At 38.5% G+C, this 24,661-nt stretch overlaps 1 protein-coding gene across 1 annotated transcript in view; it reads left to right on the top strand.

Moving 5' to 3' along the window:
* Positions 1-24,661, top strand: part of PLXDC2 (plexin domain containing 2) — a 278,669-nt gene that overhangs the window by 209,302 nt on the left and 44,706 nt on the right. The window contains exons 7-9 of the mRNA XM_075082687.1: positions 1,327-1,426; positions 11,547-11,642; positions 12,536-12,617. Of these exons, the coding sequence (XP_074938788.1) occupies positions 1,327-1,426; positions 11,547-11,642; positions 12,536-12,617 (278 nt within the window). The remainder of the gene's footprint in view (positions 1-1,326; positions 1,427-11,546; positions 11,643-12,535; positions 12,618-24,661) is intronic.

The raw sequence follows: 24,661 nt of genomic DNA, 5'->3' as shown, positions 1-24,661 counted from the left end.
ATCTTCCTTCTCTTAAATTTTCAGCATCTTTTAAAGAAATAGATCCTCCCAAACTGGTATAACATTTCAGCAATGATCTAATGTGCAGATACAAGTGAAATGGCCAGCCCACTCCTAGGCTTTTTCCACTGTTTGTGTAACCAAATATCACATCAATTAAGCTTTCTTGCTGACATGTCCCTTATGACAGCTGAAGTTGTTCATCCACTACCACACTGAGATTCCTTCCAGAACTGCTCCTTTCTAGAACATGGTCCTCAAACCTCTACCTTGCAGTCATTGTTCTCTGAGTTGTTCTCTGAGTAACTTTGCAATATTTCCAAGGTCTAACTTTGCTAATTGATCCCAGCATTTCATTATTTTTACTCTACTAGTGTCATCTGCAGAACTGCTAGGCAGTAAATTTATGTTTCCTTCCCAGTCTTTGATAAAACTTTTGAATACTAGGTCTGATGTCTGGAGAAGGAAGGTATATTGTAAAGACACACAGTCTGAGCTGCTTCTTTAGTGATGACTGCTGTTTGTAATCAGATACTAATATTGTATAAATGCTAAATGTCACTAAGTCAAACACTTTACAAAATTCTAAAGCTATTACATCTATACAAATATCAGCCAAGGCTTCAATCTTGCTCAAAGAATTAAATCAAACTTGACACCTATTTTCATACAACCATGTTGCCCAGCATCAACACCTCAGTTATGGAAAGCTGGACTGGTCTATGGCTAAGTCTTTTTATTTCTTCCTCTAGGTATTGGCAAGTGAGCATCTGGCTTCCTCCACATTTTCCATGACATTGATAATTTCTCTGCTATTCTAATACATATGAAACATAAATATCATCAGACCAGAGTTAGCTTCAGATAGCACTTCAGTTTTTGGTGCAAGTTAAATGAGCCATAAGCTTTTAAAATGGTCATCCCAAGCTGAACTTTTACAGTTTGTGTCTTCAGTAGTAGAGAAGAGGTATTGCCTCCTTCTCCTTCTCTGATGCTAGCACATCATCCCACTTCATCTTCAACTGGGAGAAATAAATTACTGAAAATTACTGTCCTTTTCTGTGTCATCACTAACAATTGTTCCACCTCTAAGTATTGGTGTGAATATTGTTATATAAGAAGCAAAGCAAACTGGGGTAAAATAAAAATCAAAAACAATTTAAGTCTTCAATAAATCCTTAGTCATATTATGCTGTATTGTATAAAATATTTATTTAGGGCTATTTATTTACACTGGTTAAATATTCATTATGGCATTGCTGTTATTTTTAGTCTGAGTTATTTTACTTCAATACTTCATGCATGTCTTCCTGTTTTGTCTTCCAGATTCCTGTTGCTGTGACTCAGATAAGTTCGACCAACCACCCAGTGAAAGTGGGACTCTCAGATGCATTTGTGGTTGTGCACAGGATCCAGCAAATTCCCAGTATGTAGTATTGTAGTGGAGATAATGGTTTGGAGGCTAAGAAAAAAGTGTAAGCTGATTTCATCAAGGATGATTAGCTGCACAACAAATCACTTAGCTAATTTCAGCTTGTTAATTCAAGTGTAATTTTATTTGCTTGATAATTCCCAATGTGGCTTTCTGTGTCATTGTTTCTTTTGAGTTGATAAATTAAGTAAATAAAACTAAATGGCCATCCAAATAATGTAAAAATAAACTGTCAACCATCACAATTTGATATTCTATAAGATACTTTATCTGGAATGTGTCTCCATATCCATAGTAGGGAAGAAGCAACCTGTTCAGAAAGACCATCTGTATCCAAAAAGAGAAAAATATCCTGGCTGGAATTTCTTGATACTTTATGTTCTGAACTTCAAATCCAAATATACATTTTAGTGAGAGGAAAGAAGAGGAGATATAGTTATTAAATAACATTTTGGGCTCACATAATCATGGCAACAGTAATGCAGGTGACATTTAATTTTCTCTCGCATTAATTATACTTTGTGTAGCTTGAATGAAACCAAATACTAGGACATCAAGTGTGATTTCTCTGTCGCTTTGTTTTATCATACTGTGTACAGAACCCTTTGAGGTTATTTAGCCATTAGAGAATACACTCACTTTCTGAGCGTGCTGGTTTTATTTACGATTTTGAAGCAAATTTACTAAGTTCAATTTTTGGTGATCCTCTAATAGCAGGGTGTAGATGGAAGGGAGCTGCACTGGAAGCAGCCTCCTAGGACTGAGTCCAGGCATGCTCTCCTAAAGTTAACCCTTACAGAGGTGTGGCGCAGATAAAGTTCATAGACTGACCTGACCCAGCCCATCTTTAAGGCAGTCTGCAGATGGGGCTGACACTGAAGTTGCAGGTACCATTGCCTCTCAGCTCATCCTATCCCCGCATCACATTTAAAGAGTCTTTGATATGAGGGAGAGTAAGTCCTACATTTTATATGTCCTGCCATAAGGAAGATGGAAAATTTCAGTACCATTTATTGCTTGTTGTGAACTTAGAGTATCGTGAAGTAGTTTGACATGCCCAGATTTCCTTAAAAGATCAGGTCTTGGAAGAAATTAGTTTCTGAAGTATGATAGATAGTTGTGATGTGCATATGATGACGTGGATTGCTTTGGAGTGCTTAGGAACAGATGATTCTAGGCAACCAATTTCAGCAATTTGAGTGATGTTGGTAAGTGAATGATCTGAATATTTCTGTGAGTCTTCAGCTTGTAAGAGCTCCTAAAATGGATTCAGGTGGAAATTAGATTGACTGACTTGTGCAAATGGTTTATGAGAATAGTCTCACAGAAATTCAATGTAAGAGATGCAAGCAGTATGCAGGTCTTTTGGCGTCAGACCTCCATCATTAAACAACACTGAAGGAGTTATATAAGTATATGTGAGTCTTTATTCTAGTTTGAATGTTTCTTTCTTAGAAATATTTCAGACATGCACCTTGTTTTACTACCACTACATAATGTTGGTTTCGATGAATACAGTTACTTATGAATCTCCTAGTAAGTAAACCTTCTGTAAACCTTTTTGTCACATGACACTTTCTGCTAGTGAAGTGACTGTAATTAGCAGAAAAATCTGTCTAGTGTTTCATCTTAAACTTACTGTGTTCATTAAGTTACATTAAGGAACGGCAGATAAGAAGAATAGAATGTGGATAAAGAGTCTAAAATGCGCCACTGCATCAACTGTTTTGATAACATTATCTCTATATTACTGTGTGTAATGCACTGCTTTTCTCCTTAATGACTGGTTCTGTGGATGGTGGTAATTCATTATTATTTTTGCTCGTTTGCAGCTTACACTAGAGCTAGTATTAATCAAGGGAACCATTAGTTTGCAGTAGATTTTCCCAAAGCCAGATTGTGCTTTCAATGAAACAAGTTTGTATTAGCATGTACAGGCAACATAATAGCATCCTGACAGAACTGGTAAATAATGTCCCATTGAGAGCCAGTGTCAGATGCTCTTAAAATATGCATGTTCTTGCATTCTGGTTTTTCAGAGGTATTAAATCAACCATGGGTCTAGTCAATTACTGAAAAAGCGATATGATTGAATTGTTGCTTTACTTTGTTTGTTAGCTCCTGAAGACAACTGAAGAATATAAATTGCTGTTTGTTTGTCCGAAAAGTAGGAAAAGGTAGTATAGCTATCGGTTCTTGCTTAACACTTTAGCAAAAACTTTTCTGTAAACAGAACCCAGTTTCCCTTTATGATCATGGCTTGCCATAAAAAAAGCCCAAACAAACCTAAATCAAACAAAAAAAAAAGCAAACCCAACTCTACTGCTTCATGTTTGAGTTTTGTCAGTTATTTTTGTATACATCTTGCATTTGAAAAGGAAAGAAACATTAAGTGCAACACAAACCTATTTGAACAAAAGTATCCTCTCAATTTTCGGAGATGCTGAATGTCTGTGGTGCACTTTGGTACTCAGTGTTCTAAAATTTCACTATGATAGTCCTGGTTTTACTGAAGTTTTTTTGGAAGATTTAGAACTAACCAGTTATCACTTTTTTTCAGATATACTGTCCAAAACATTAGTAATAACCTTTTTAATGCTTCTGAAAGGTGAGTTCTAAAGCCAGGCAAACCTATTTCATTCTGAGGAGAGAAAACCATGCTTTTTGATCAGCCATTAAATTTCAAAAGTGCATTTTAATGAGTGCTGAAAAGGATTCTCTTGAAGAGCCAAGAGCAAAAAGAAAGGATTTTCTGAACTTTTTGAAATGGAGGACCTTGAGCATTTCATACCTATTTTTGTTAGTATACTCCTACATATAAAGACTTTGCAGTAATACCCCTTTTATCTGTCCCTAAAAGAATACAGGTACCTACATTTTTTCACCTTATCTTTTAAGAGTTAGAGCATGGAGATGGGAGATTTTTGGCAGGTGACTTTCTGCCTGGTTACTATGTTTGATTTTTTTTTTTCTTGTTCTGCTACTAATACTTGTATATAGACAATGTTTGTTATTTTCAAGCCTATGTGGTACTATTATATCGATGCAGATTGGCACTATTTTATTTTTTTATATATGTATAGATACATATGCCTATATATACTCTAGATGTGCTTTGGAATGAATGGTAATGTGTGAAGGGAAGCAAATTGTTTCTTGAGGCCAAGGTTAACAAGAAAGGCCTTAAATTCTGATATTTTTACGGCAGCAAAATGCTGAATTATATCCATCGATTAATTTCAGAGGAAAAGGTTCTCCTTCTTCCAGGTAATTCAAGTGAAGTAAGCCAGGTTCTGCACCTCTGCTTCTGATTTGCCTGATAAGTTAGAGGGACCACACAGATTTCTTCTTCTTCAGACAGGCTGAACACTTGTATATTAACTATTTCTCCTTTTGTAACAAAGAAAATAAGAATGTTTAATGAATGTCTTCCAGTTAGACAACACGTGAGTGGTAAAGACAAAGCTGGGGGATAGCTTTACATATTCCTCCAGCAAGTCTTCTCTCCTCCTTTTTCTTCAGCATCTTCACTGCATCAGGAACCTCGTACCTGTCCCATTGCAACCACCTTCTCTTCCCTGTTCCCTTTTATTTCTTGTTTTTTCTCAGCCATCTTTGGCATTCTTTTCTTGGTCCTTCTTTCTGTCACCTATGGTGTCCTTTGCTCTCCCTTCTACAGAGTCTCCAAGATGTGTCTCTAATTTCATTACCATCTTTCTTCCCCTATGTTTTCCCTTTCCTTCAGGGTTACTACACTTCTTTGTTTCAGTGTTCTCTTCCCTTTTGTCTTTCAAATAGCTTTTTATTGTGCATGAAGAAGAAATTAAAAAGCATTTCCTGAAAACCACTATTTTATTTTGACAATGAAAAGACACACCAGTGATCTTGCCCAGACTGTGCTTTGTTTTCCACGAAATCATGAAATACACTGGTAAAACGAGAGAATGCCAGATTCAGGGGGTCTACACAATGAGTTACTAGTCTTGCATTTACAGATAATGGCTAGGTTTTTCTCCACGATGAGACATACTTCTCCATGATCTTGGCCTTTACTGTATTAGGTACAGCTCTGTTAGGAAATCCACACCTTGACAACCCAACATTTAGTGACACTGAAATTACTCAACAACACTGTACACAAATGAAATTGTAGCTGAGCTATGTGGTAGTAGTATTCCAGTTTCAGTGCAATTAGTGCCACTCAGTATGTAGCGTAACTCGAGCATGTAATTAAGTGACAACTCTGCATGTTGTAACTGTTTGCCGAAGATTTCTCTCCAGGTTGTTTCTAGCAGTGAGGCCCCTGAAAGAACCTTAACATTACCTTCCTGAAGGGTAAAAGAAAACTAGCAGTTTATGTTGTGATATTTATTGTGTAAAGGTGCAGCACCATCTGGGAAATCACAGTGTCTAATTTGCTGCTGCCTTGCTGGTAATGTTGTCAGTTACCTCTGAGCAAAGTGGGGCCCAAAGTTATCGCTCTAAATTCACAGTATTTATTCTTCCTTTCCACTAGTGTAACTAATTCCACAGAGTGCCAGCTCCTCCAGCCCCGCGTGTTTTTCTGCTGGCCCAAAAGGGATTAGCCGGGCAGCTGGGTTCCTTGGCACTACATATCCGATTCGGGAGCAGTGGGGGAAAGAGATGGGCATGCTGCCAATCTTTGGTGTCTTAACAACACTTCAAAGGTGATCAAAGTTTAAAATGTTCTGTTTAGCCAAAGCCTTAACTGGCCATTGACCAATCACAGAATTAGGCAGTTTGGTGCATGGTGGCCTAAGGGGATAAAGCATTTGTCTCACACCTAGAGCCTTTAATACGAGCAGCTCAGCTGGTATCAGGAACTGGGGTAGATCTGAAAGGACATGGAGATTTTCAAAGTAAATTATGCATTGTGATGGTTTTGGCTGGGATACAGATAATTTTCTTCACTGTATCTGGTAGAGTGCTGATGGCACACTGATGTTTTAACTGTTGTTAAGTAGCGGCTATGGGTCGCTAAGCAGCGCCTATACTAATTAGGAACCTTTCCAGCTTCCCATGCTCTGCCGGGTGCATGAGAAGCTGGAAGAGGAGGGGGCCACAGCCAGGTCTGGTCAATGGGATATCCATACCATATGATGTCATGACCAGTATATTAACTGGGGGAGTTGGCCCAGGGGTGGAGCGATTGTGGTTCTGGGACCGGTGGTGTTGGGTCGGTGGGTGGTGAGCAGTTGCATCACTTGTGTGGTTGTTTGTTTTGGTTGTTTACTCCCCCCCCCCCCCCCCGGTTTTGCCTCTCTCTCTCTCTCATTATTTATTTTTTTCATTATATTATTATTGTTGTTGTTATTGGTTTATTTTAATTATTAAAGTGTTCTGATCTCAACCCACAAGTTTTCTCATTTTCACCCTTCCAATTCTCTCCCCCATCCCACCAGTGGGGCAATGAGCAGGTGGCTGTGCAGTACTTAGTTGTCAGCTGGGGCTAAACCCTACAACATGTGTGGTAGGCAGAGACTGTTAGTGCAGGACAGTTTTTTCTAAATTGTTTAGAAAGCAGGTATTTTCAAAGCCTACTTCACTGGTTTGTTTATTCACAGATTATAGGTCTTTGAGGTGTAGCTTCCAGGTCTTAAAGGATTTTTTAGTAACTTTTAGGAGAATGATAAAAATAATACAATTAAGGAATCTGAGTTTTGATCTAGATTCAGACGTGTGCATAATAGTCCATGACCAAGAGCAATGGTAGTGGTTTGATTACAGGCATGTTTATTCCCAGTGTCAGTGCCTCGAGAATTAATTAGTTAATATTGATAAGTTAAGCAACAAACCAAACTTTTGTTATAAACAAAGAACAAAAATTGCTTTGACATTCTGATTGTCTTACCTAATGTGGTGATGGCAATGAGACATACCAGGCTGGCAAAATATATATTTGCATGAAGATTTTATTCAGCCAGTGATGCTAAACAAAGTCCCCATCAAGCAAAACCAGTGCTGTATAGTACAGCAGCTGTGCCCCACCCTTCTGTATCCCTTACATTTTAAACACATTTTTTGCAGTGTAAGATGGATATGTTTCATAAATTTTTTGCTTCAAATTGACTTCTGCATAATCAAATGCAATCTCTTACCATTTGTGTTTTCTCTATCAGCTAGACTTAAAAACGAAAGCTGCATGAATACATATGGCCTTGTGTAGCAGTTTTTGCTGTGTACATGGCCCATCTCAATTCCCTAGAAATCTTTCGCTGACAGATTTTTATTTGTGTGAACATATAAGTTAAAAAATCAGACTGACTTCTCCAATATTTTCACATTTCACTGGGTTGCAGGTTTTGGATGAGGAATGCTGTATGAGGAAAATTGATATGTGACGGAAAAGTACCAGAGAGATTGTGCATCTGTTGGACACCTATTCAGTATAGTTTGTTGCTAGCTACTGACCCTTCAGGTATGTTAGGAGGTCATTGGTGCTCTTCTGGCACCACTCCATCTCCAGAGCGCTCTCCCTACTTAGTACATTTTGTTAACTCTGGAAATCTGGTTTCACAGAATATTTATACACCATTATTTAGTTTAAAACTACTGTGATAAAACTACATAGAAATGTTTTGTGGCATCAGAATCTTGCACATCTGTAATTTACCAGTCCATTGCTTAATCCCTTGAAAGAGTTCTTTCAATTGGCCTTTTGACCCACCACGTTATCTCTCTAGGTCACTGAGGAATGTACTTACCTCAAGTACTGGTGTTTTCTTCAGCTTTTTCTGCTGGCACTGTACCTTTGGCCTTGTATTCAAAGATAGCACATGTACATGCCACAGAAACAAACCAAAGAACAGTGTGGACCATGCTGTAAATTAAACCATATGTAAAAAAATAAATACAGTTATTGAAAAACAAATGTAATTTATATAATTTGGTTAAAAAAGGTGTTTGAGGTACTCAGATCTACAGAAAAGTAAAATAGTTTCATGACTAGGAGAAGAATATATACATATTTTCTGAAATTCAGAACCAGAAATGGTACTTCAAAAGCATATATGCATGCAAAAAGTCCTTTTCTTTTTCTCCCTTACCTGTAATGCTTCTTTTCAGTAAAATACCTGCACGTGATGCTTAAACTTTTTGTCTGTTACTAGATCAAATGATTTCACTAGTTCTTGTCAAGTTAAGGTGTGTACTGAAGTACATGGGCTCATAAGCTCTTTGTGATTCTGCACTTGTACTTGTTTGTAAAAGAGCTAAATAGACAGCATAAGCCAAAGAAGAACAAGTTCCACCCGAGTGAAAGGCAGTGTGTGTCTTGGGTTGGAGCAGGAGTGCGTGTGGTGAGGTTGAGGGGGAAAGTGCCAGGGGAGAGTATTCATTTTTCCGTTTACCCCGTTCAGTTTAGCTTTTCTAGCCTGTTTTGTTAAGGGGATACAGTCTCAGAATTCTAAATAGGGAGGAAAAAGTGCGTTTTGAGGAGCTAAGCATGGTGTGTTTCAAGTCAGACTTCCAAAAAAATCTACACCTGCATTTTTTTACAACCTGGCCATGCAGATAAATTTGAATGCTCATGTTTCCAGCCACCTGCCTGCAAGTATATAGAAAGCTGTTAGAAGGTGACTATGCAAATACCTCTCTGTTCTTAGGTTTCTTACAGCAGATAGATCCCTCATATGCAAACTCACCACCTGTGGTTGGCACAGTTTTATTCCTGAAGAAGAAAAGATCAAACCTGAGTCTACCAGGAAGTGGGATTTAATGGGACCAACAGTCATGCTGAACTATGACTGATTAGAAATTATTTTTTTAATAACAAAGTTAATTCTCTTAAAATCAGTGGGTTTTAGAAATTTCATAGGGTGGGTGAGACGAAAGTGCCTGTGACCAGAGTCACTGGTTCTTACTGGATTTTTGGAAAGCCAGAGGCTCCTTATTTCTTGTAATCCCTGTGAGGAGTCTGTCAAGAAAGGTTCAGAGTAAACAGGATTATAGCATGCCAGTCTGCACCACTACTGATGAGATGAAATAGACTTCAATTAAAGTGCCAACATTCACCATTTTAACATATGTATTAATTTCCTTTTATTTTGGGGGGGGGGGGGGGGGGGGGGCCGGGGGGGCAGAAGGATAAAGACTTACAGGCAAAAAATTACAGCCTTCAGCATTGACAGGAGTTCATTTCAAACACATTACCTGGTCACTCTGATTTGGCAGGTGCTTACCATCCTGGGAGCATAAACCTCTCACTGCTGGCAAGAGATTTTCCCCACCCCAGCACACGATTAGCTTTGTTTTGAAAACTCTTTCCACCCAGCAGGTTTGAAGTACATAGCTAAGCCATTTATAGGGGTAAACATTTGGCACATCCCCACATCTTGTCTTTTAACTGGTCAGAATGGCTTTGCAGGTAAAACATAAAACTAGCTCAATTATAGGTCCATTTCTTATCAAAAGAGAAATCTGCTATCAGGAGGGGTGAAGCCATAGCAAAGTCAGCTTCAAATAAATGGCAAGAGGAACTGCTTGGCAAAGGTGCTGATTTGGAGCTAAATAGAAATATTATTGTCTGACACTGCCTACCCATGCCTGGGAGCTTATGCAGTGAGAGAGGGCAGAGAAGCTGCTTTACCCACAGTGACCCCGGCCGATGAAGGAGAGAGTTATCCTACCCAGCTTCTGCCTCCCCATCCCTCCTCAGATATTCCCGTTTATTCCGACACCAATAGCTTGATGGTTATTTTCTGTGTGGTGTAAGGGGATTCCCACACTTGTGCTTTTAGACGTTGACCGTCCCTCTTTTCTTAGAAAGCCTTGTCCACTGGAGCCAAGAGGCACCTTAGCCACAGGACACCTTAGTGCATTTTCTCTCTTCCCTTAAAAATTAGTATTATTGCTTGATTGATTTTAGTTGAGGTTCCATTTTCTGTCGGAAAAAATGCCTACAACGTCCCCTCTAACAAGAGATTGCAAAAAACACTTCAGATTTGGTGCTATGTGATTGCTTAACACAGCCTTTACACCAAACAACAAGGTATGCCCTGATACATACAGGGCTGGCAACACAGAAGACTGCCTAAGACTGAGTTTGCAGATGTCTGCAATTCCTTTTCTTCCATTGAATGTAGTCTCACACCAGCCATTGACCAGAGTAACCTGTGAATCCCTTGTATGTAACCCCGTAATCCTCTCTGGCATGATTCCACAGGGTCAGTGATTGTATTTAGCATTGATTTCAATTAGTTTAGCAGACCTTCAAAAAGGACATAAATTTGAATCCAGCGCATCAGGAAATCGTCATTGTGTCAGATTGGTGGTATAGGCTGTGCTTTTAATTTGCAAATGTACAAGCTAGCCAGTCTGCATTGCAGCTGTGCATTTAAAATCTGGAATATTCGGAATAAAAGACAGGATATTGATCTGGAAACTAACAGTCATGATTTTTTCACACTTATCTTGTACTTGGGTCTTACAGTCGTGTGTGTATTCAAAGCCCGTAAGAACAGTGCATCGACTATATTGAATTTCTGCTTTGAGAAACTTTGGTGCAGTCAGCTTCTGTAAAGATTATGCATAACCAACTGTTTAGAAAGACTTGTTGTGTCTTCTTTAATATAATGTTATAATATGAAAAAAAATATTCTAGTACATTTAGATGTAAGGTATCTTGTAGCTAACAAATTTGATTAAGCAATGAAATCAGGTTTTTTTGCACATCTTGACAAGAACTGACAAAGTGAGCATATAAAGCATTTCTCTCAAGTCTGTAAGCTAAGAAATGTCTTAGGACAGCAAGCATCTGAAATATACCCTAAAATGTCTTACAGTATACTCTCTAGAATTTCTGCCTAAATGAATGACTAAGATGCTTGAGAGCACACTCAGCATTTTCATAATCTCTTACCAGGAATAGGTACCTATTCTGTCAGCTGTGATAGTTTCTCAAGTGAAAAATTCTGTCTATATCTTTTACATGTTCCTTCATGGTGTCTAAACTTAAAAATATATTCTTGAAGCAAATTGGTGTCATGTGTGCACCTAAGGAACAGTGAGCAATCATTATACCCATTACTTTTCACAATCTACACTCTGCAAAATCAAAAAGTGTGAAAATATTTTTATTTTTCTTTCCTGGCAGATGTCCGTAGAAGAACAATTTATGAGTATCACAGGGTGGAGCTACAGATGTCAAAGATAACCAATCTCTCAGCTGTTGAAATGATACCTCTTCCAAGTAAGTAAAATATAACATGGGTAGGAGCCAGATCTGTGAAGGATCCCCCTTTCCCCTCCTACCAACACAATTTAAAATATTCTGTTTTATCTGTGGACTTGGAATCATGGACAGATTCATTTATCCTCTCTCAGATTTATTCCCAGATGGATGATGCATTATCCAGTGCATTGTCATGTATCTCAGGTTAGTTTATAGGTATATAGCTCCCAGTAAGTTTTGAATGAAATCTGTGCCAATTTATTTTTCCAGAATGGTTAAATTTGTTATCTCAAGGAAAAAAAGAACAGTTTTCATGCTTGCAAGGCAAACACAGATTCTTCTGTGTACTGTGTATCACATTGCAAAGGAATCTCCCCGAATACATTTTGCAGTTTATCTGCCTCTTTTGTCCACCGTAAAACTACATTGTTTAGAAAGCTCTGGGTTTAAACTTCCAGCTGTACTACTGTGAAAAGAACAGAAACAGCTATTTTTCTTTTTTCTAATTCAGTTATAGTTCTTGCACACTTTCCTGTAAGTCGTCTTAGCTGCTTACTTCTGAATGTTAGCAACACCAAACAACACTGGAGCCAGGGAAGAAAGAGATTTAAGGAAAAATTATTAAGCGGAAAGATAAAAATTTAGCAATGAAGCTGAATGAATAGTTGTGGAAGTGGAAATACATTTACAAATGAAATACAGATGGAATCATACAGCTAAAATGTACCTCTGTGCATACATCTGTGCAATGCATTGTAGTAGGCTGGTTTTAGTGTCTTATTTTGGACATCTATGAACCTCTTGAGTCCTTAAGCATATATTATCAGAAGATGTACCCTTCTTTTGCGCTTTTTATAAGAATTATTTGTGAGACTAATGTAATCATTTGTGGTTGTTTTTCTACATCTCAGCTTGTCTCCAGTTTACCAGCTGTGGTCCCTGTGTCACTGCCCAGATTGGTTTCAACTGCAGCTGGTGCAGTAAACTCCAAAGGTAAGGAAAAGGATTTTTCTTTTTCGCATGGGTATGCAGCTGTGTTTAGTGCATATCCAAAAACATTGCCCATAGGTTATTAAGCACACAGGGTGTTTAAGTCTTAAATATATGCATTCACATAAATATACACCTCAGTTGTGATCACTAGCAATACATCATTGTCCCATTTCATTTCAGCAAAGAAATTAAGCAAGAATGGTCAAAAGAGTTGTTTGGGGACCTAAGCCCTTATTCCTGTTTCCTTAACCCTACTTTAAAAACCTTTTGAAGGAGAACAAGAAGTTGAAATCATAATAAAATTCATATTTTCTCCCTATATTCCTGGCTTCATCAAAAATAATTTGGCCACATGGAGATGTGGGGTGGTAATGTAACTATAAAGGCATACTTGTTCTCTTAACAGTAGTGAGACAGACACATCCAAAGATTCAGAGTCTTTTGTCTTTCAACCTCTCATTATACTTAGTGGGTAAGTTGGATCTCCTCAACCTCTCACTGCCATGTTGATGAGGACAGTTGAGTCGGTAGCAGGAGCAATTTAGACTCTGTGGAGCAGCTGGAGTGCAGACAACGAAATGGAAACTCTGCAGCTGTACTTTTTCCAAAAAATTCTTCAGTCACTGACCTTCATTAAACCTTCAAAGCAAGAATTTGTTTAATACCAGTTCTCTGACACAAAATACAGTATCATAATGGATATTTATTATTGTTGTGTTTTCAGCCCTAGTGATTAGGTTCAGAAATGTCATGTATAAAATGGATGCATAATGAAAGGAGAAAACATTATTAGCAGTCTAAAACAGTGTAATAATTTGATACCATGCTGAAGAACTGATAAATAGCTGATGAATGTGGTACAGAATTAGGAACCTCAGGTCACTTTTATTATGTTTTCTTAAGTGTCTGCTCCCTTAGTAAATCATTTGAGAAGTCACTCTGTTGTCAGTTTGTCTTGTAAAAAACTCTTGAGTGGAATTAAAATTAAATCATTTCACAGAAAACATACCAAACATATTCAAGAGTAAGGATACTTGTAGAAAACTGTACCAAGGAAGCATGAAAAGATCTTGCTTGCTTCAGCCATTTTCTTGCTTTCAAGAACTGCTTGATTCTACTTTCATTAATAAATGTTGTAGCACTGAGAATCTCTTGGCTTTGATTTGAACAAGGTCTGTTGCTTTGTTGCCAGAGTTCTAGTTTCTCTTTGGATAAACTCAATTCTAGCAGGTAAGATTTTAAGAGATGGTAAAGTTCAGACCTCTTATTAAGAACAGGCAGATTCTGAGATCCCTTGTTTTGCTCTGTAGTTTCTGAAGAACTGAGTTTCCTGAGTTCTGGAATTGCTGGAAAATCTGTTTCACTCACCGAAGCACAAATTCACCATGGAGAACTAAAAGAGTTTCATTCTTCACCTTTAGCAAGAAGCAACACCAGGCATGCAGTTGCACTGTGTTCCCTTCCACGTATTTAGGTGAATTTGTGGCTGCCCCTTCACAACTGACAAGGTGTAATTTACTGCTGGAAAATATACAGTCTCAACACACCTATTTCTATTCAACTAACGTTTGCATGAAAAGAATCTTGCTTTTCATTTTGCCTGTGAAGTTAACAGTGCAATCAAAGATGAACCTACTGTGAGGCAGTCCTGCACTGTTTCCCAGAAACAGCTGGCTCCACGCTGCAGTACAGTTGTGCCTTTGACAAGCTGCAGCAGACAGACTGCACAGTTTTATTCCTGTTAATTAGCCCATTACTGACAGTAGCAAGACTCATTTCATGCAGGCTGTGTTTGTACACTGTTTGACTAGCAGCAAAAGCAGGAACTGGAGTTGATTCCTTAAAAAAATGATGTATCCAGCAAAGCAAACTAAGGTTATGCCTCTGCACGGGAATTTCAGTAGTTTAAAAACAGTCATACCATCCAATTTGCATCTATAAAGGTGAGTGATACTGAGCCAAATTTTAAGCAAATGGAGAATTGTGTATAGAATCACAAAATAGTTCAGAATGGAAGGATCTGCTAGAGGTCATCTACTCTAACCTACCACTCAAAGCAGGGTCAGCTATGAGACCAGACCAGCTTGCCCATGACTCTGTTCATCTTGGTCTTGAAAACCTCTCAGGCTATGGTCCAGTCCCCTGAACATCTTAATTTTATACTAGATTTAACACCTTCTTTTTAAAATTGTTATTTACTCTGGAAACATGGCTTTGGTGATGATGTCTGCATCAGCCCCATCACCTTTCTTGGCCACTGTCATTCCAGCTTCTGAAATGAGCAGCTTATTTCAACTAATTCAGTTCTACAGAGTAGCAAATCTGAAACAATAAGTGGATACATATTTTGTGAAAAGAGGCGACTTGCTGTCCAAAAAGTGAAGACTAAGCATTTATATGGTTAGGATGCAGGATCATTATGATCAGTACTCATTCCTGTCTCAGCTTTGACAATTTTCTGCTCCCTACCAGGTCTGGATACTCTCGCCTGCCTTCTAGTCCAGTGCTTTTCTTCTTTTACCTTGCTATTCCTCAGCATGTTTATTCATTTTAGGGAGATACAAAAAAAGATTTATTCCATTCTCAGTGGAGATGTCTGATCACCAGAGAGTACTCAGAATAATTTACTTCAGTACCACATTGTGCTTTTGCTCCCCTCAAAAATAAACTCGCTGTGTTAAAATGTTCTTTTTGCATGTGATAAGCACTTGCTCAACAAGAAAATCTGAATGTGTTGGTTAATAGTCATAAAGGATGGAAAGTTTTGAGTTCTTTCATGACGGTGCTCCAGCATTTTCTGTGTGTCACTGCTCTTCTGTCACCAGCCTTGTAAATCAACCTAGACTTTTATCTCCTGTGTGATATACATCACTCTGCTGCAGCCGAATAAAATCTGCTTGATAAAACAGGGGTAAAGCATTACATGAAGTATTAACTTAGACATTTCAGAACTGCCTGGAGTACAAAGAAAATTAATATTTACAGTCCACTTTCTAATGAGCGCTCGTAGGGGTTTTTGAAGTAAGCAGAAGCAGATGCTTAGGAATAATGTGTGACTAGTGCTTCTGGGTTGCAAAGCTGACTGGACACGCTGGTCTGGGAGGTGAGAAACCAAAAGCTGTCTCTCCTGGCTGTAGGCAAAGCCCAGGGTAGGGGAAGACAGTTAGCCTTTGGTGCAAAAGCCTGAAGAAGGCTTTGAACTTCATAGTGCCAGGTTTCCAGTGCGGCAATAATCTACCAACTGATCTAGTGCTCAGATTTCTGCAGAGGGAGAATGCCTGTTTGCTAGTGAGGAGACTGTTAGGGAGCAATGAGGGCCAGATATGGCTGTAAGAGACAGTGATGTTCCTCCTGTGGAGGCAGAGTAGCACTTTGGTACTCCAAAGTGAGATCTCCCAGAGCAGACAGATTCCCACGTGGGTAACAAGCAAACATATATCCAGCAGAAAAAAAACCCTATGCCAATTCTGCAACCCTTTTCTCTCAACAAGTTATGACCCCATTTAGCCAGAGCAACGTTACTACCAAGAACAGCATCTTGTATTCCTTGCATAAAAATTAAACCATATATTGAATCGTTCACACAACCGAGTACAGTTGTTGGAAAAGCAGAAAGTTTATATAAAACCTGTAACTGCACAAGGAAAACTGACCTGCAGTTATTGCAGAATAAATGTACTCCCCCATGTGGGCAATCTGTGTTGGAATGAAAATAACTGTATTCTACAACAGTGCGTTGTTTCCTACCTGTGACTTCAGCCCAGCTGCTGTGCAAACTCTGGAATCTTTGGAGGAGCACGTTGTTCTTGTAGGTGATTCAGAGCAAAATCCTCTGCTCCTGTCACTCTCTACAAGCTTAAAGGACAGTTTCCCTTTTCATAAGAGATCATCAAACTATCCACTCTGAAATCCAATATGATGTATGTCATACAGTTTCATTATGACTAAAGCAAAGGCACATCATTTTCTTCTGACTTCAGCAGATGGAGGATCCCCCCTAGGTGCTAATTTTTTTTTTTTGAACTATTTATGTTCCATAAGTAAAAGAGACTAACTAATAAATATGTAAGCTAAGATGGTATCATAGCTTTCTCCTACACAAACACCTATGACTACAAAATGCCAGAAACACTTAGCATCCGTCTCATAATAATCACCTCTGTTTGAAACTTGGATTATTTGCTCTTCATTAGCTCTGACATCCCAGCATGTAAAAGCTGGGAGAATTCATTAATGTTAGATCTGTTTATATAAACTTTTCATGCTTCTGAAAGTGTTTATATACTCTAGGTGCTTGGTGTAGCCTGCACATTAGAGATGTCATTTTCTAGGAAAGCTTTTGGAAGCTTCAAGGTAACTTCATTGTTATATTATAGGTTCAATTTGTACAAGTTGCTTGCATTACTGAAATAGTGAGTTCCCTTGGAAATATAAGTTAATTGCCCAAGAAATAAATTGTTTTTATTAACTTTAAAAGAGTGGTCACTGAAATAGAATGGAAATACGATGCTTAAATGATCAAGGAATCTTTAAAAGCCACCTTTATACAAAGTTTTGAAAATATTTATGTTCAGATTCTGTAGATATTTATGTTTTTGTTTGGATGAACTTCAGGAAAATCTCAGACTTCAGCAGTGAAGTGATACTGATAATTCAGTGAGTTCAGAAATAAGCAAAGAGCGCACGCTTGCAACCTGTGCATGTTAGAGACTCAGGTTTTGAATGTGCCTCATGCTTCGCTTCATTAACACAGGATAAAAGCATTTCCCAGTCCTTGCAACATCCCTCAGGTTTAGCATGGTACTATCATCCCAACATTGGAGATAGGGAACTGGAGTACTGAAGAACTAAGGAGAAGAACTGTGTACAGTTTAGATGATAGTTTTATTCAGCTGTCACTGTTGGTACCTATATTCAAATTTTAAATGCTCAAAACTGGCTACCTTATGCCAAGGGCACTTAACGGCTAGATCCACAAGAATGTTTTTCTGGCTCGCTCACTTATGTTTTCAAGGGAAGTTATGCAGAATAGGAGAGCAGTACTAAGGGTACCTTTCCACCAAACTCTGGACTTAAGTATCTAAGAACAAAAAGGTCTCTAGGGCTCAAACGCTTTGTCTCAGGAAGTGCCTACAGCTGCCTGAGTCTAAGCAGGGCTCAGCAGTGACACCTCCCTTTACACAACAGTCTCACAATGATCAGAGAATACCCTGAGACACAGGAGGTAAGTGAATGTGGGTCCTCTGAACCCAAGTCACCCCTGAAAGGTGGCCCATTAGATGTCCAGGTGCTTAAGCCTGAGCACTGAAAACCCCTTGCGTTGCTCCAGCTCAGAGCAGCTCCACTGCCCTCAGGCAGTGGCTGCCTGGAGACTCGGAGTCAGTTCCTGCCACTGCTGTCCAGGCAGCCCTGCTGGGAGCTTTCCCACGTCCAGAAGGTAAGGGAGATTCAAGCTTTAGGAGTCCCAGTTCACAGAAAGCTCTTGCTCATGTTACATGCTTAAATGCACTTTCATCCTTAAGAGTGTCTGTTTTCCAGACTATGCATTGACTAATCTGGTTTGAAATCATAACAGTTTATATTGACCCATGGAGTGCAAACCCCCGGTTTGAAAAGTGCCCTGGAACAGCCTGCACAAATTCCCATGTTGGATTTTCTGTGTGTAGTGATGAGCCAGGAGACTCCATGCACTCTAGGCAGAGTTATTCTGCCCATGTGTATGCACACAGCTCCCCAAGCTTCTTGTACTCTTAAAACAGTCCTGAGCTAAAAAAATGAAAGAATCCCATTTGTGATATATTTAATTTCAATGCTTAATCCCATATGCCAGCAACAAAATCAGTTGTGTAAACCAACCGGTTATGGCTGGTTTTTATGGAATGTGTTCTGAGCAAAGTGAAAAACCAGAAATGTGTCTGGGAACAGTAAAAATAATCTGATTTAAGTCTTTATACTTCTAATCTTTTATTATGTTAATCACTGTTCCCATCTAAGCTGGTAATAAAGAATCACAGAATCGCAGAATGGTAGGGATTGGAATGGATCTCTGGAGATCATCTTGTCCAACCCCCCTGCTCGAGCAGGGACACCTAGAGACAGGGGCACAGGAACGCGTGCAGGCAGGTTTTGAATGTCTCCTGGGAAGGAGACTCCACAGCCTCCCTGGGCAGCCTGTTCCACTGCTCTGGCACCCTCACAGGAAAGAAGTTTTTTCTCATGTTTAGGTGGTGGAACTTCCTGTGTTCCAACTTGTGTCCATTGCCCCTTGTCCTGTCATTAGGCACCACTGAAAAAGGTCTAGTCCCATCGTCCTGACACCCACCCTTTAGATATTTATAAGTATTAATGAGACCTCTTCTCCAGGCTAAACAAACCCAAGTCTCTCAGCCTTTCCTCATAAGGGAGATGATCCAGTACCCTCATCATCTTGGTAGCTCTCTGCTGGACTTGCTCAAGCAGTTCCACATCCTTCTTAAACTGGGGGGCCCAAAACTGGACACAGTCCTCCAAATGTGGTCTCACTAGGGCAGAGTACAGGGGGAGGATAACCTCTCTCCATCTGCTGGCCACACTCCTTTTAATGGAGCCCAGGATATTGTTGGCCTTCTTGGCCACAAGGGCACAGTGCTGGCTCAGGGTCAGCTTGCTGTCCACCAGCACTCCCAGGTCCTTCTCAACAGAGCCGCTTTCCAGCAGGTCACCCCGAGCCTGTACTGGTGCCTGGGGTTGTTCCTCCCCAGGTGCAGAACCTTGCACTTGCAAAGAAACAAGTTTTTTTGCATTCTATGCTGATCATCAGGAAAGGGAAAAATCTTTAGGCACTTGCAGTTCTTAAGAAAACATTTTACAGTTGAAATATGAAATGACAGGTTTCCATGGTGCCTTTATGGTAATTGAGGTAAAAATGGTCACCTATTATTTCTCTTCTGAACTTCTAAGCAAGCTTGAAATGTCTTGTTTGTTTATTCTTCTTTTAGAAGGAAATTAGAAACATTTTTAGTTAACTTTCAAATCCGAGTTTATGTCTGGAAGTTTTTTAATATCAGGAAGAGGAAAAGGGTTATGGTATTTGTTTGTTTGTTGTTCTGTATGTCCCATGTGACCTATTTTTATAAAAACCATGTTAAATCCAATATTGTATCATAAGTAAGTCTTATGTGATCTAAAATATTTATTGGCTGAGCAAAGCAGCACCCATACAGAATTACATTTAAAAAAAGAACAAAAATAAATATCATACAATCTGATTACATAAACCCCCTGGTATATGAAAGAAAATTAAATCCAAATAAGAAACACAGGGTATTTCTCCACACATAGCTTACTGTTTGGTACCTACATTTCCCTTGTCTCTTACTTGGCAGCTGACATCATAACAAAGGTTGCAGATTCCATTACAGAGCACAGAAAGGCAATGGATGAGACCAGGGCCAAAAATACTCATCAGCTGAGAGTGCAGATACATTAGCTTAATTGAGCAGCAAACATGTAGTGAAAATCTCCTGTTGCAACATACTTTGATCTAAGACCGTCAGTGTATTTTACTAAAACTATGAATTTCTTTAAAAAAAAATATTGACTTCTACAAGTTTTTAACTCAGATGTTATAAATACACTCCTCGAAAGCTCTGGAATTTCTTATGCAAAGTAATTACAGTGAAGGTAAAGAACTGAAGTTACTATTGTTTTGATGGGTGAGGTAACTAGCTTGGGCATTGGAGTGCAGCATGGCAAAACGCTTAGTACAGTGCAAGGAAGGGAGTTTTACCTTGTGAGCCTGAAAATATTTTTACTCCTGTTTCTGCTTTCATAAACATTGAGTTGTAGAGCTCAATTTTTATTCAAATGCTCAATTTTACATACTTCCTGGTTTTAACGATTTTAATTTTCCTTATTTGTTTGCTTTAGGGGTATTACATATTTCAATTCCAAATTAAAAGATGGGAGGAAGACTTCCTGATTTATACTCAGGCTGTTTATATCCCAACACTATTTAACTGACAGTAGTGTGTTGTTATTACAAAATTGGCCACAGTATCTTAGCCACTGAATTCCAGAATTAAAAAATGAGGCATTTGTATGGATTAAGTAAACCACCAGAGGGAGTGTATATAATCCAATCAGTGTAATAGATTCATATACAAATGACAAGGAAAATCTCATTTTAAATGCTTTAGAAGGGCTAGAGGTTTAAAATATAGTGTACTCTGTAAAATATATTCAATTCTATCAAAGTGCATAACTTCATGAATTTGCTGATCATACTGCTGCTTCAGGCAAAGTGATAGAAATGTGCCCAGATTCTGCCTGTCTCTAGAATCTGTATTCCACCATAGCAGTTCTTTATACTTGGAGCAGTTTTACAGGAAAATGTGGCAGAGTCCTAACACCTAGATCTTAACAAGCAGGTTGCTGAATTAGGTCAAATTTGCCCTGTGACATATGGAAAGTAATGTCAGCACTATTTTTCTAACTTGCATACTGTTTCTCTGCAATTATGGGGCAATCATATTGAAAAGCTGAGGAGGAGAAATTCTGGCCCTTTGTCAGAGTGCTCTGATTAAAATACAACATATTTTTCTTCTGTTTTAAAAGTTGTGTTGAGACAGCAATTGGATTTTTAATCAAGTGCAATAAATGTATGAAGAATGACTGTGTAAATTTGTCAGCCCTGATACATTACTGATAAGAATGATACGATAACTAGATCTATACTTTATTGAGCAGAAAATTGCTCCACACCCAACTTCTTCAACTGTTTTCCAAGCTGCTCGCCCTTAATTTGACAAGATAATTTGAACGCATGAACTTCAAGAAACTGTTAGGAAATTAGCATTCAATAATTGAGAATTTTGTATGCATGGCAAGCCTGATGGGAGTAAAGCAAGAAAAGAAAGTGGCACAGAAGTGCTTAATGAACAAAGCATTTTCTCAAACCAGAGTGAGCCCAGAGATGGTATTGTTTGATGAACGAAGCCTCACAAGATCATAGTAATACATCTTCTCAAGTGGGATGGCAGTTCTGTTTAGAAGGCAGCATAAGCTTCAGTGAGCCTGAAGGTACCTTTAAACATACATAATGGTAAAGATGTACATATCAGTGCATTTAAATTGATGTTATGGAACGTAGATGATTCTGAGATTTTAGCATGCTTTTATTGAAAGTTAGCCTGCAGCCAGATGAACTAACTTTTCACTGAGATTCATACATGGATAAAAAGCAGATAAATAGCCTTTCTACATTTTTTGATAAGTTTTTGGAATTTGCTAGTAGCTGCATTCCATGGACTTATTGTGGAATTTCTGTAATTCCCCTTGAGCATTTTCTGGTACAATTCCTATGATTAATACAAATAAACGTAAAAAGTTCAGTCTCTGAACAGAACTCTAGTGAAGGTGCAGTAGCTCTCAGAGGCCTAGGACACGTCACAGCAAGACCGGCCAATTCACTAGATCAGGTGTGGGACTCACTGGAGTACAATCATCCCCTTGCCTGGTTCAAAGCTGATATCTTAAAATGGACACATACTGCCTGAATGCTGCATGGAATGCTTTTTCAGGGCAGAGCTTTTTCCTGCACAACTTTGTCTTATGAGCATCGTTCCTCAAGTTTCCTTCCCCCACACATTCTTCTGCAGTGCCCTCCTTTCTGCTCACTCATGTTCTCAGCAGCCCCCAGCTACAGTATAAAACTATCAGTATCCTACCAATAAGAGATTCAGTATCTACCCACCTGAATTTGAACCCTGGTTTCATACAGAAACTAGCCAGTTTTCTTACAGCTGCAACATTAGTCACACACTTTTACATATGTATGCTTTGTTTTGTTTTCCTGAATAACTCAGAACAACATGAGGACAACAGCTATGCTCATAACTGATCCAGATTTTTAAGAAATGCAAGGCTGGGTTACAAAGCTTTAAATTATTTCTAGAAATTAGGCAGAAGATTGCTACAATTCTCATTACTCTGAAATCCTAATCTTTCTGGTGAAATATTTCCTGTGAAGTCCTGGACCTTAAGACTGGGAAGCATCTTAAAGTTTCTTAATCTAGCTATAAACACAGTGATTTATTTAAGCCACATCACTTGCACTACTCATATTGTATATTTGTGTTTCTTACCATATCATTTGCCTTTCAAAATCTGAGTTTGGTTTCACTAGCGACTGGTTCCCTTGCCAAAGATGTTGCTGTGTCTTCTGGAGCTTAGAAACTCTGTTCGTTATCCACTCTGCAGGTTTCTGTGGTATCAAATTTTGCAACGCAGCTTGGCCAAGACATAGATATCACAGTCAATACAAAAAGAATCACTGCCTGGACTGTTTTAAGACCTTAATGCAAAGCCTGTCTCATGTATACCACATTCAAATATATCACATTCCTAAGGTGTTTTATTATAAATGCGGGAAGTAGTTATCAAAGATACAGAGGACAGTTAAGTACGTAAATCCTGTTGAGAGGAGGGAAAGTAGCCATCCATCTGTTATTTATACCTGTGAGATTATTTACTTTTGCTGATTAATTTGGAAGGAAGATCACAAAATCTGTGTTTCATTTCCATATTTAGTTTCACAGATGTGGCTAAGATACCGTAGTGATAAAACAGTAGATAAATAGGTAGGTAGCACAGCTCTTTTCTGTAGAAGCTTCTTTTGCTATTTTTTACATACTGGTAACTTTTTATTCTTCATTTATTGTATTGGAACAATAAAACAAAACCATTTATAGATAGGGCTGCAACTTCTGTGCCAGCCATTAATCTTTCAAATCCCAACAGAGTTGAGTTCAGACTTAATTCTGCATTGTTTGTTTACCCTGAGTGCTATAGCCATAGTAGTGGGTATTACCCTGCTCTATTAAACAGGCATTCACTCTGGGATTAAACAGTCATTTGCTGGCAGAACTGCACCACATTCAGGTACACAACAGCCCCAGACTCTTTTTTGTTTGGTTTCATTTTTATCTGTTCATTTCTTACATTGATAGCTAGTACCAGAAAGTTTGGATTCAAACATGTTCCTATTTCACTGGTGAAAGGTGATGCTTGTCTGTGAAAGGGCTCCACAGACAGATGCCTCAGAATGCAATTTATACGTATCCTAGACATTTTAAGAAACTTGCCTCAGACTTCTAGTTATCGTTCTATGCCATGTGATGGGCTTTCTCAGGACTGAGTTTCTATACCAGGCACTATAGACTGGCTGATGTCCAAATAAATGTCTCAAATTGTGGTCTAATGTAACTATTAGACTTTAACTGGATAATCAGAAGAGTGCAAGGAACGCGTCTCAAAGAAAACAGGCTTTCCTGATAACAAATTCAAAGATCTATACTTAACAACATGCTCATGCATTACACTGGATAAATAAAATATAATGTAAAAGAGTTAGGATGTTAATTTGCATGGTACAGTAATGTGAAATATAGGTGGGTGATGATTAGGTAAATACAGAACAGAAATAAGAATGAATATAAAAAATAAGATAGCTACTTAAACACAAGAGTAAAGATTACTTCAAAAACACTGAGAAGGAAGTTACCGGGTAAGACAGAAATTTTGCCTACTCTACCTGAATTCAGAGGCAGAGCTTCAAGAAGGTTTTGGCATCTGCAGATAGGAACCTCCTCCGTATGAGCACAGGTTCAGACAAAGGAATGCAGTTAGGGTCCCAAACTCTTCTGTGGTTTTCTCAACATAATGTATCTTAACCTAAAATAATGAGATATCAACATATCATCTTTTCTACAGTATAATTTTTACCCTGCTTAGATTGTTGTCTTGGCACTCAGGCTGTTTCTTCCACTTCTTGCATGTGTAAAATCCCAACTCATCTTCTTTTCACACATCTGAAATTCGCTAACTTACACTAATTTGTCTGGAAGAGTTACCTTTATTTGCTAAACTACTGATATTTTCATTCACTCCTCTCTCTGTTGACTATCATATATAGGTTTTTTAATATTATTTTATGCTAACTACTATTCCTGTGCTACTAGAAGAGTTAGAAGTAAGTTGACTGGTTTCTTCCCCTACTGAAAATA

Source organism: Phalacrocorax aristotelis, chromosome 2, assembly GCF_949628215.1.
Source record: "Phalacrocorax aristotelis chromosome 2, bGulAri2.1, whole genome shotgun sequence".
NCBI classification, from domain to species: Eukaryota; Metazoa; Chordata; class Aves; order Suliformes; family Phalacrocoracidae; genus Phalacrocorax; species Phalacrocorax aristotelis.
The sequence above is the reverse complement of the archived record's forward strand: the minus strand, read 5'-3'. Positions and strand labels throughout refer to the sequence as shown.